This window comes from Alternaria novae-zelandiae (assembly GCF_023758075.1).
Source record: "Alternaria novae-zelandiae strain BMP 2774 chromosome Unknown scaffold_15, whole genome shotgun sequence".
Classification (NCBI taxonomy): Eukaryota; Fungi; Ascomycota; class Dothideomycetes; order Pleosporales; family Pleosporaceae; genus Alternaria; species Alternaria novae-zelandiae.
Window position 1 is genome coordinate 388,016 of NW_026056975.1, and position 13,040 is coordinate 401,055.

General features: G+C 53.6%; 3 protein-coding genes across 3 annotated transcripts; 2 read left to right on the plus strand and 1 right to left on the minus strand.

Annotated features, from left to right (window-relative positions):
- Positions 1-230: 230 nt before the first annotated feature.
- Positions 231-3,412, plus strand: J4E88_007306 (uncharacterized protein; the record flags this gene model as incomplete). Its single annotated transcript, XM_049400925.1, has 2 exons — positions 231-337; positions 385-3,412. 2 exons carry the CDS (start codon positions 231-233, stop codon positions 3,410-3,412), a joined length of 3,135 nt encoding a protein of 1,044 aa, XP_049253237.1.
- Positions 3,413-6,998: 3,586 nt separating this feature from the next.
- Positions 6,999-9,105, plus strand: J4E88_007307 (uncharacterized protein; the record flags this gene model as incomplete). The annotated part of the gene is made up of 3 exons (XM_049400926.1): positions 6,999-7,364; positions 7,430-7,824; positions 7,872-9,105. The coding sequence occupies 3 exons, from the start codon at positions 6,999-7,001 to the stop codon at positions 9,103-9,105; spliced, it is 1,995 nt and encodes a 664-aa protein (XP_049253238.1).
- A 1,003-nt stretch (positions 9,106-10,108) lies between these two features.
- J4E88_007308 (uncharacterized protein) lies at positions 10,109-11,336 on the minus strand (the record flags this gene model as incomplete). The annotated part of the gene is made up of 4 exons (XM_049400927.1): positions 10,109-10,786; positions 10,837-11,019; positions 11,067-11,182; positions 11,237-11,336. The coding sequence occupies 4 exons, from the start codon at positions 11,334-11,336 to the stop codon at positions 10,109-10,111; spliced, it is 1,077 nt and encodes a 358-aa protein (XP_049253239.1).
- Between the last annotated feature and the right edge of the window lie 1,704 nt (positions 11,337-13,040).

Below are 13,040 nucleotides of genomic sequence, written 5' to 3' on the forward strand. Positions count from 1 at the left end.
TGATGGAGCAGGGCTTGGCACAATGACGCTGCTCCCTCGCCAGAAATTCGGCCGTGTCGTATGGCAATCGTGGCTTCACCAGTCCAGCAGGAACGCCGAACATGTGGCCCCGCTTAAACACCACTCCCCTCGCCGCCTCCCGCTGCTGACAGACTCGAGTCACATGTCGCCTCACAGGGACTTCTTTGCCCATGCGACTGACTGGAAGGCCTCTGCGGCGACATGCGCCAATGCCCGGAGGAGCACCCTTTCAGCTACTATGCATCCTCCTGCTATGTATAGGTTGCTGGACGACTCCCGGCTGTGGCATGACCGATGAAGCCATAGCAGAACTGAGGTAATACTGTTGTCTTATCTTGCTATCGATGCATGCTAATTCCGCAGACAAGAGACACGCGACATCTTCTACCATGGTTTCGACAACTACATGCAACATGCCTTTCCAGAAGACGAGCTACGACCACTCACTTGCGCACCCCTCACTCGCGATCGCCATAACCCCGCCCATATCGAAGTCAACGACGTTCTCGGAAACTACTCTTTGACACTGATAGACAGCTTGTCGACGCTCGCTATCCTCGCTTCCACGCCCGAGAACGATGCCGCCGGATCCAACAGACCGTTAGAAGACTTTCAAGAGGGTGTTAAGTTATTGGTAGAGAACTATGGAGATGGTTCGTCAGGACCCCGTGGCCGTGGGGCAAGAGCGAGAGGCTTCGATTTGGACAGCAAGGTGCAGGTCTTTGAGACGGTCATCCGCGGCGTTGGCGGGCTGCTCAGCGCACACCAATTTGCAGTCGGAGATCTGCCCATTCAAGGTTACCATGCAAGGACAGAGAAGAAAGGAGGGCGTGAAGGGATATCCTGGTCCAATGGATTCGTCTACGATGGACAACTTCTACGGCTTGCTGTAGACCTCACGGATCGACTGCTACCAGCCTTCAACACCCCGACTGGCCTGCCGTACCCTCGAGTCAACCTCCGATACGGAGTACCCTTCTATGCGAAATCACCAAACAATATGGACGCCGAGCATGGCCAATGTGGCAGGGACCCAAGCGATAAAGGGACTGAAGTCACTGAGACGTGCAGCGCTGGCGCCGGGAGTCTGGTCCTCGAGTTCTCCGTCCTCAGTCGACTGACTGGCGTTCCAAAATACGAAAGGCTGGCCAAAGACGCCTTCTGGGCTGTGTGGCACCGCAGAAGCAGCATTGGGCTTATTGGCGCCGGCATCGATGCTGAGACAGGGCAGTGGGTAAATTCTTACACGGGCATTGGAGCAGGTATTGACAGCTTCTTTGAGTATGCCCTCAAGTCGCATATTCTTCTTTCCGGGCTGCCTTTCGACAAATCACGCGAGACTACTGAATCACCGGAGGCATTTCTTGCTACTTGGCTCGACGCTCACGATGGCATTCGGAGACAGATCTACCGTGGTGCGCAACATCAACATCCTCATTATGCCCAAGTTGATTTGTACACTGGCGCCATCAGGGCCTTTTGGGTCGACAGTCTGAGCGCATTCTACCAAGGGCTCCTGACCATGGCCGGCAAGCTCGATGAGGCTATCGAGACGCATCTACTCTACACTGCTCTCTGGACCCGCTATTCTGCAATGCCTGAGAGATGGTCAACTGCGACTGGCAGCATCGAGCATGGCCTTCGTTGGTGGGGCGGTCGACCAGAGTGGATTGAATCGACCTGGTACCTGTACCAAGCTACGAAAGATCCTTGGTATCTCTACGTAGGAGAAATGGCATTGCGCGATATCAAAAGACGTTGCTGGACTAAGTGCGGGTGGGCCGGTCTGCAGGATGTACGTACTGGAGAACTGAACGATCGCATGGAGAGCTTCTTCCTTGGTGAAACTGCGAAATACCTCTTTCTGCTTTTCGACCCGTCCCATCCGCTCAATACCTGGGACGCGCCGTTTGTGTTCACGACTGAAGGGCACCCATTGATCATACCGAAGAGACTTCGTCCCATTCAGAAGACGCGGCCTGATCCCGATCCAATCCTAGAGGTACCTCAGACATGCCCTCTTCCACCAGCTCTCTTGCCTTTCAGTATCTCTCCGACAGCCGCTCGGACCGACGTTTGGCATGCTGCAAGCCTTGCCAGACTACATCTTATGCCAACCATCGAGACGCTTGAGTCGCCCCTCGTCGAGTTCAGCGCCGACCACCCCAGCATTACTTTATCAGACATACGTTCGCCTTCCAACTACACTTACTATCCATGGACTTTGCCACCCGAGCTCATTCCGCACAACGCTACAAGTTCAGTATTGGCTGTCAGGACTACCTTTGATCTTTCGTTCCCCAACATGCCAAGCACATCGCTGACAGGTGCGCTCCAAAGAGTGCAGGAAGGCATCTTGGTCAACTCCATGAGTGGGCTGAGGCTTGGCATGGTTCGCGAGCAAGACAAACCACGTACAATACGACAGCAGTTGGACCTGGATGAGCAATTCCGCATCTATGCCATCTCCAACATAGCTCTGGGCCGTGATGAGAAGGTCTTCATGTCTCGTTCGACCATCGACAACTTCAATCCGCTTGACCCGTTCTTCACAAGAACACGAGATGCGCATGCGTTAGACCTGGTCATCGATGTACCGCCGCAGCCTGCACCTGCGTCCTCCAAAACGCTGGCAGACCTCCTCAGCGATGCGCTCGGCGAAACAAGCAACCTATCCGACATGGACATCGCCGACGTGATCGATCTAGAAGTAGACCCCGAAGCACTGGATAGCCAACCGTCATATCTCGCCACCTTCCTCTCATCGCTTCAAGCCCTCCTCTCCGCCCCACTACCCACATCCACATCCGCAGCATCTCAATCCCAGGATCAATCTGAGCAAACCTTGAAACGGCACTTCTTCCCTGCCGCGCTTCCCACCGGCCCCGGCGCAGCACCCATGCCCGACACCAAAGACCCAGAAATGACATACAGCCCAGACAACCCACTCACCTGGTCAAATATCTACGTCCACCCCACAACTCTCTGCACAGACCGTCTTCCGCTCGAGGTCGCAAAGAATCATCAAATCATCGCAATCCCTAGAGGCGATTGCTCCTTTTCGACGAAGCTGCACAACATCCCCGCTTACCCACCCGACGCTTCTGCCCTCCAACTCGTCATCATTGTTAGTTTTCCTGAGCACGAACCCAATGAGAATAAATACACCGATTCTGATGCAGCGACGCAACAACCCCCTGTGCAGCCGCTGTTGGATGATGTGCAGTATACCCCAACCGGCATGCTACGACCCAATCCCATTCCCATGATCATGGTGGGAGGAGGGGAGGAGACAATGGCGTTGTTGAGGAGGGCAACGGGAGTAGGTGTGAGACGGAGGTATTACTTTAGGAGTCAGGGGGTTAAGATTGGGAATTTGATCGTGCTTTGAGGGGGTAAAGACGAGTGTGTGGTATAGGGCGCTGGTGGTTGAGATGGAGCAGTATGGAGGCTTTTGTAAATATATTGTAGAAAACGAATGTGTATAATCGCGCCTTGCCATTGCGGGTCTTTTATGCAGATGCTTAGCTTGGCATGCTTGTATGGCCTAGCGCTTACGGAAGGAGCTGACCGAGATGCAGGCACACTCGCAGCCTGGTTCTGGTCAGCTCTGCTCCAGACTTCATTTGAGCTCATACAATGTTTGTCCACGGGGTCGACCCTATCTACGTCAGTTTCCGATGTGATGCCACGCAGAAAACATCGAGGTCCACCATCTAGACACTCGCACCGCCGCTTCAACCTTTCTCTAGCAACCCGAGCTTGAGACCAAGCAAGCACGCATCACCGCAGCCAAGCAATGACTTGACAATGTCTTGAGAAGTTAGTAGCGACTATGATTTTGATCAAGGTTCCCTTCGTCAGTGCCACGCAAGCATGTCGTCGCATTAGCACAGTCTATGGACTGTATCACGATCCGATCCGATCTTTGTGGAAACGAGGCCTTTACCATACGGCAGCAACAACATCGGAGATCTACGACCCTCTCGATCATACCAAAAACCAGATTCGCGTACTCAAACTCCAGCCTGGACGATGGGATGATGCCATTTCGTGCAGCATAAAAGTGGTTTCCCTGGACCGATTCTTCAAACCTCGGTACAACACTCTATCCTACACATGGGGCAGATCAGGGGACAAAAGATCCATAAGCGTCAATGGTCAATGCATCGATGTACCGGCGAACCTCTTCACAGCTCTGCGGGCGCTTCGCCGACGATTCTTCACGGTCACTATCTGGGCTGATGCGCTCTGCATCAATCAAGAGGATAACGATGAGAAGAACAAGCAGGTAGCGTTGATGGGAAGGATATATAAACAAGGAAGGCAAACGTGGGTGTCGCTTGGATGTCCAGACGAGAGATGGGCTGACGGTAGCTGGTCGCCGCCATTCCGCCTTCCAGAAAGCGCACCGCTATGCAACCGCCTCATTCGAGGCGCCTGGAGACTATGGTGGCATCATCTTGTTCTCCGGCGCTCGGTTCGCTCTAGAAGAGGTGTAAGCTATATCGCCGACGCAGTCCGCGTTATGAGGCCAACACGCTTGCCCGACGATGTCGACGAATTGGGTCGCCTTCAGCAGCATCAGAAAATAGCCACGGCTATGCTCACATGGCTAGCTATCCACGACTACTGGTCTAGAGTGTGGATCGTACAAGAAATCGCGCTCTCTCAAATCGATCCAATTTGTCTCTTCGGCCGCCACCGAATTCCTCTGCTCTCGCTGGATAGCGTCCTTTGGGACTGCACGGAGCCATACCCAGAGGCAGTACCTTGTCCGACAATGATAAAGGAAGCATCATATTGCGCCCAGGAGATATGCATGCTAAGAGACGAGTTTCTCAAGACGCGCATAGTGCGTATAGCGGGTAGCATGGAACTCTTACGAGCGTTACAGTTTGCTAGTTACAGGAACGCCAGCGATCCACGCGATCACATCTATGGACTTCGCAGTCTAATTTCGGCAAATGACCAGGAACGGATCAAACCAGACTACAGTTTGTCCACACGGGAACTCTACGCGGGTGTTACTAGATTACTACTAGAAAGAAAGTGGTCCATCAGCCTTCTCTGTTGTGCGGTAGGAACAAATCAGCAGCGAAACGATCACGACCTACCTTCCTGGAGTCTCGATTTTCGTAAGCCAATGCCATGGCTCCCGTTTTCGAGCGACATTCTCGCTGTGCACGAACATGAAAACATGGGCAACAAGGTTCCGGACAGACTCCACATACTTCGTCTCCAGGGCAAAAGCCAAGGAGAAACCATCACTGGATTCATCTTACCAAAAGGTTACAATGTGCTTGAACACATGTCTGACCCAGAGACGTCGCGTCATGTTTCCGAATTCTTGCAAAGCAACATCTTTGGACCGGACGGAAGATGGAGACGCTATACAGATGCTCGTACGGAAATCCAAGAGCAATACGCGGTCTTCAGCACAGATCGAGGGAGGATAGGCAAATGTGTTAATGATGTAAGGCAAGGGGATGAGATATGGACTTTTGAGGGATCAGTAATCGCGTTTGTACTAAGACCGCTGGTTGAATCTGGAGCGCAGGAGGATGCTGTGAGGGATAGGTATAGATTGGTTGGTTCGTGTAAGTTTTTGGGTGAAGTTGAGAATACATGGGGTTTACCGGACAAGGCGAAGAGGATGATTGAGATTGTATAGGAGATGGCATCGTTCGCAAAGCCCACAACCGAAGTTATGCGAAGAGACTCATCAGGCTCGAGCTCAAGAGATGGAAGGGCGCTCGACTCGTGCCATTTTCGCCGATCACTGAAGACACGCGCACATGTCGCGTGGGGTGCGCATGCACAGTCGAGGCAGACAGCATCGATAGAGTCCTGAGATAAGGATGGCGCAACTCGCTGAACTACACCTCTCGCGCAGGAGTAGGGCCTCTCTTGATTTTCTCCTCATTCGTCGCAGTCGAGATATTGAATCGTGGAGAGTCATTCTTATCGTGGAGATAAGGGGCCCTACACTAAAATAGCTCCCTTGGCATGCTTCATCTCGTGCTTACTTCCTCCAACCACAACTCCTCCGCTGCATTTCGCCATCTCGAGAAGGCTCCCGCAATTCCCTGCGTCTCCGTCGCAGCCACATGCGCCGTTATGTTGCACGCACGATCGCCTCTGGGCAGCGATCGTAATTCCACGGAGCGGGCCTCGAAAGCCACAACACGGACCCGCTACAGCGAAAGAGGCAGGCGACCAGTGCGCCCAGCCTGACTATCTTTTCCACTACAGCTGCGGCTGCACCGAAGTGTCTAATTAGTCCTTTCGTCATGCGCCTATCCGGAGTCAGAGGACCTCGCTGCGAGACAAGTCTGCTGCCGGTACATTCTCGTGTTCGTTGGCAGTCTGCAATAGCCGCTTCCTACGGGTTCCTGCAGGCAAAACAAAAGTAGCGACGCGTATTCCCTTCCTCCTCACGGGCAAGGCGACGGCACGCTACTTCAGGGGCTCCGCCGCCGTTGTCGTCCGATACCGCAAAGGTACTTTTGCCTTCTCCATGTGAACGCATGAAACATTCGTGATCTCCCGGCCCATGGCTCTATCCGGAAGGTCAGGATCGTCGCCTCGGGCACACAATGCACGATATAATGCCCAGACCAATATAACAGGGCCTCCGAAGCTTGCCTGCCTATTTCACAGTGTCGCCAAGCCTCCGCTCTGCTGTCTCCTACCATCGCGCCGGTCGACTACGCGTGCAGCCAGTCCGAGAAAGGCAGCCGGTGATCGTTCCCTTGTCGCGTGGACGGCCTACTAATCGTACGCGCCTGGTGTTGCATCAACCATTCGCTCCGTATTCTCAAAAGGGTCAGGACCGAGTGTGGAGAGTCGTTCGGGGGGTAGATGTGGCGAGGCAGCTGTTCATGTATAAGAGGAGTGGTATACTGTTTCAAAGCATTACTTTTGAGCACATCACCTGTCCCTAGTCTCTCATTTCTACTTCACTCGTTCCCACGATGCGTTCCGTACTTCTCGCGTCGCTGGCATCGCTGTCTGCCATCAGCGTCTATGGCCACCCCCACGCTTCATGGCAAGGCCGCAGCACACTTACTCGCCGCGCTGTCGACTTGGACTCGTACCGCATGAAGCATGCTGCTGCCTACAAGAACGTGGCCGAAGTTGTGGCTGATCCCAACATCAACACACTTGCGAAGCGTGCTAGTGCGGAGGACGTTGCTACCGACCTGGTCAAGGCTACGATCCCAGATGCTACCTTCCGTCTTGTCAAGGACTCGTACGTTGGCGACAACGGAGTAGCCCACTTCTACTTCAAGCAAACCGCCAACGGCCTTGACATCGATACCGCGGACTTCAACGTCAACGTAAGTCAATAGCATCTAGAAAAACGTATACTCTCTATGTTAGATACCGTGCTAATACTACACAGGTCGGTCGTGATGGCAATGTTTTCTCTTTCGGAAACTCGTTCTACAAGGGTGCTATCCCAGCGCCGCCAAGTCTGAGCAAACGCGACAACGCCGCGCCCGCCAATGCTCTCAAGTCGGCTATCAACGTTCTTGGACTTCCCGTTTCTGCTGAAGAAGCTATCGCTGAGGCGAAGGAGGCTACTGAGACCTACGCTATCAAGAAGACTACTGGATGTGTCAGCGAGCCCGAAGCGCGCCTGGTCTACCTCGTAGATGAGGAGGGCAAGCTCGCTCTTACCTGGAGAATTGAGACTGATGTCATGAGCAACTGGCTGCTTTCTTACGTCGATGCGGAAGATGGCGAGAAGGTGCACGCCGTTGTTGACTACTCTGCCGATGCTGAGTACAAGGTTTAGTACGTAGCCATGACTGCTGGACATGTTCATCGCTAACAACATTCAGCCCCTGGGGTATCAACGACCCATTTGAGGGTGACCGCAAGCTTGTGGAGGATGACTTCTCTCCCGCAGCCAGTGAATTCGGTTACCACAACGATGGCAAGCAGACATTCAAGACGACCCGTGGTAACAACGGTATCGCCCACACCAACTGGGAGAATGTCAACAGCGGTTTCCTCAACCTTCCCCGTCCCCAGAGCGAGGATCTCGTCTTCGACTACCCGTTCTCTCTCAACGACACCGACTGGATGGGTTATGCCAACGCGTCCATTACCCAGCTCTTCTACACCGCCAACAAGTACCACGATGTTCTGCACACCCTAGGTTTCAACGAAAAGGCCGGAAACTTCGAGATCAACAACAACGGCGCTGGTGGTGCCGGTCAAGATTTCGTCTACCTCAACGCCCAAGATGGCTCCGGCAAGAACAACGCCAACTTCGCCACACCTCCTGACGGCCAACCCGCACGCATGCGCATGTACATCTGGAACACGACAACCCCCTACCGTGACAGCAGCTTCGACGCCGGTGTTGTCATCCACGAGTACACCCACGGCCTGTCCAACCGTCTCACCGGTGGTCCCTTGAACGCCGGTTGCCTTTCTCTGCTCGAATCCGGCGGCATGGGCGAAGGCTGGAGCGACTTCTACGCGACCGCCATCCGCCTCAAGGCCGGCGACACCCGCAAGACCGAATACCCCATGGGTGACTGGATCAGCGGACGTCCTCTCGGAATCAGGAACTACCTCTACTCCACCGACCTCAACAAGAACCCACAGGTCTACTCCGACGCCGATCTCTACGAAAAGGTCCACCCCATCGGCAACATCTGGGCGTCTATGCTGTACGAGATCCTCTGGAACCTCATCGACAAGTACGGCAAGAACGACGACTGGCTCCCCAAGCTCGACAGCAAGGGCATCCCGTCTGACGGAAAGTACCTCGCCATGAAGATCGTCATGGACGGTATGGCGCTGCAGCCTTGCAACCCCACCTTTGTCTCTGCTCGCGATGCAATCGTCGATGCCGACAAGGCGCTCACGGGCGGTGAGAACGTCTGCGAGATCTGGAGCGGATTCGCGAAGCGTGGTCTTGGTGAGGGTGCGGTTTACGCTCCTACTGGCCGCACAAACAGTTTCGATATTCCCGAGGGTGTTTGCGGTGGTGGTAACTCGACGATGGCGACGAAGATGAAGATGCATAAGAGGAGGGTTCAGCCTGTTGAGCTGAAGTACTAGACGATGCGGTCTGAGCATGGAGTGGAGTTTTGCATGTGGCGATGTTGTTGACGAGTGTATGATGATACCTGCATTGGGCGGCGTTTTTAGAGAGGCATATACTGCTTCGTTTTTCTTTTAATGAATGATCTTATCCTTCCATCAATTTGGCTCCCTCTCTTGCTGTAACCGTTTTCTCTTTCCAAAGTCGTCCGCCGCCTGTGCTACATACATGATGCATAGCGGCAGCACAACTTATACTCAGTCCAAACCGTATATCGGTGCATATCCCGCACCCCAACCCAGCAACTCATCAAGATCCATGTTGCAATGCACATCCCCACACGCCCGTAAACATAAACATCCCAGCAACCCTCCCTCTCCTTTCTCAGCCCCAAACGCCATCCTGCAACCCACATCCTTCCACCTCCTCGGTAACCGAAAACCCCGGACCCAGCTATTTCAAGTTCCCACCCGCACATATGTATGGCAAAGACACGTGCCCGGCATGCCAGCACATCACAATGCACTGTACCACAAAAGGAGAAAAGCGTAGTAATACCTGGGTATGCTAAACGCGAGTGTGGGGGCTGGAGCGCGGGAATAACACCGTGACGAATGTGGATGGAAATGGATGTGCGTTTAACAAGACTTTTAATCGCCGAAACCACAGGAAAGGAACGGGGAGTTTCATATGTCGGGTTTCGATATGCAGGACTTCTGAAAAGGGTTCCGGATCAGCCATGGTGTATGGTCTTAGCGCGACCAGAGTGCTCCACGGCTGAAGGAGTAAGTGTGCTCGTGACGCTTGGGATGTTGCACAGGAATATCCACTGAGCAAGGCAATGCGAAGTCTTCGTTCTGTGCAATCTAGACAGGCATATGTAATGGAGTGGACTGTAAGAGTTAATGTATATGTTGAATTCGCTGTAAAAATGCAAACAATGCAATGAGGTAGAGCAGTGATGTCGTGCCCAAATGAGTATGATCCCATACTTCCCATCTAAGTAACATGCTTGTGGACTCATTTGACGGCCTTGGACGTCGCGTCATGCTCACTAGCATCATCATCCAGATCGTCGTCCCATTCATCCCTCCTTACACCACTTTGTTCCGCCACTGAAGTAGCACCAGGCGGTGGCGCATCATCGTCGCTCTCATCCTCGAATGCAGCTGGATCGGCCAGTGGCTGACTCTCGGGATCTACATTTCTTCTCTCTTCGGGGCTCGTCCTCTTTGGCGCACCCTCTACTCCTTCATCGGCAGAAACGGAAATGCCCCTCCGACCCCATTTGTTCTTCGGTTGTGTAGTATCGTTGCGCTGACCAGCGGTCTCTTCGTCGTAGTCGAAGTCCATGCTCTTCCTGCCCACGAACCGGCCAACGATCCATCCGCGACCCAGATCCTCTGAGTCTACTACGCCGCCGTGTCGGAGCTTCACGCGCTGGCGCGTGTAGTATACCCATGCGAAGTCGATCATGAGAGCTGTCTGGATGGACCCCCAGACCCATGATGTGGGGTCGATATAGTCGTCTTCTTTGACGCCGCGCATGATCCAGTTGAGAACATATAGGGCGCGGTATGTACCCAGTGTGACAAGGTAGTAGGAGTCGATGACGGTAGGTACTGTGGTTTGACGGAGGAGGAGCAGTTGCGGGATGACGCAGACAGATTCGAGGATTTCGGAAAAGACCCAGAGAATCTATCATGTCAGCATCTAGTCGAGTTTTTGAGGCTGTGTGAGCATCTTACCTTCATAAAGGTGCTGTGCCCGAGAACGTGATCCCTAAACATAAGGTACCAGAATGGGGTAATGAGGATGCTGCCTAGCAGACAGTACATGCCAAACTTCCATGCCTTCTCTCGCTCCCGTGTGCGCGCGTATACACTCGTCATCAGGAAGATGATGTACAGCGATGATAGCGTGTAGAAGATCTGACCGGTTAGCCGCGTATGCGTAGACGTATGCCGGGCCTCCGTACCTTCAGCGAGAAGTTCCACGTATGCCACCCATCCTTGGTGATGGAGGAACTAAAGATATCGAGATATCGCGTGCCGAAGACGAGCGCGTAGAGGACCTGGGTGATGAGGGATACACCTGCATACGTCAGCCAATGTTGCATGCTTCAAGTGGTGATAAGATCTAACTCACCCTCAGCGCTGCTGTTGGAGTGTATCGCCCATATCAGTATCAGCTTCGATGACGTATGCGAGACGTCGCCGAGGATGTGGAAGAGGTTGAACCCCGTCATTTTGGGGATAAATAATGCTATGCGACGGCTACACAGCACTAGGCCAGCCGCCTGTCGCCTACGTGTTGGGGCTCAAAGCGCGCTCCCGGCACTCAGTGCCAAAAGAGGGTCGGGGATAAATAGGTGCCGGCGCGAGGATGTGCAGCACCACTTCCGGTAGGATTTGGGGTCGACGATAGGAAAGGACGGGGAGGCGATGGGCGGGCTGGTTGGTGATGCGTAATGTCTTCCCCGGGTTTGACGCAAGCTACCACGCTACATGTAACGTGCTTGGCAATTTCCAAGGGTCCACACTAGCGCGTCACATGCGGCCTAGTCGCTCGAGCTAGCCTGGAGAATCGGAACGCGAGGCTGCAAACTCCACATCTGGTTCTGAGATATGTGGTCTAGCTTCGAGGATTTGCAGGAGATTAAAGATTGTTGGCGAGCTTAGACGATGTTGAGAATTGCGTTTGCATGCATGCGTCTTTCTCGATAGGCGGTCGGACTGTGCACCGATCCGGCATAGGCTACCGACTGCTTGGTCGGAACGCTCATCGTGACCTTGTAGCTCAGAAGTTTTGATCTACTAAAACCCGTTCTCAGCAAGCGTATACTTTTAGATCGACCCGTATATCACTCGAGGGGCAGCATTTGCGAGGCCGGGTGCCAGTGGATCCGCACTAGATGACCCCGAGAGGCTCGTTTCGCTTTTGAACCACAGCGCGCGTGCTTGTGCAAGTCCAAGTATGTCACAAAACGATTGCTGCATATCGCACAAAGAGTTGAAGTCAAAAGCGGGACCACATTACAAATGTATGGCAAGATAATAGTCGGGCGGTGTGAGGCGCAGCGAGCGAGCCAAGCAGACATTGTGGCTCAACTTACGCCCCGTGCTATTCCGAGATGCGAAGTCCACACAGCCTTGCAAACGAGCGTCTATATCGTCCATAGATCCCGTCGCAGTATTTCAGTAAGTGGGATAGTGAACTACAGCGCCGCATAGGTGCCACTCGCAGCCTCATATCGGTGTTTCTCGCGGCGAAGATCATGGACGCCTGGGTCAGGACTCCAAGGCATCCAACGTGGCGCGCGGGACGGATGGCAGCATCCTTAGGCCAGGTACGCAATCCTTCACTGTACCTACGTATACTTCGAGAAGGTCATATGTGCTCCGCTTCCGTAACGGTGAAGATGGTGCCGACTCTAGGCGGGCATGCAGTGGTTGCGATGTGAGTGGCCAACTTCGTCACTTCGCAATATCTCAGGCAAAAGTGCGGATCCAGCCCCTCAGGCTGCGTGCAACAGTACGCTGTACGGCGTAGTTATTGCAAATACCCGCGATAGAACAGATCCACCAAGTGCCGCAACGTTTATGTTTCCATTTTCACTTCGGAACGGTTGTCAACCGGGAAGGCTGAGTGAATCAAGGCAGATTCTGCGCTCATAAAAAAAGCAAGACAGAAACTGCAAGTCGGAGGACGAACGTAAAACAATGGAGTCGCAGCTATATCAAGAGTCAAAAGGCAGTGTACCAAGATCTGGAGCCGCCGCGTGCTGCGGTCGCAAAGTTCAGTGCGTCACCATGGGCACCACCCACGCTCCACTTCACGGAAAGACCATGAAGGACGCTCTTCAACGCAAGAAGTGTCGCAGGTATTCTGCCGATACGAAGCCCCCGACGAAACACGGCAAACAAAGTAACGAGTGAGGATCACCGTTGGA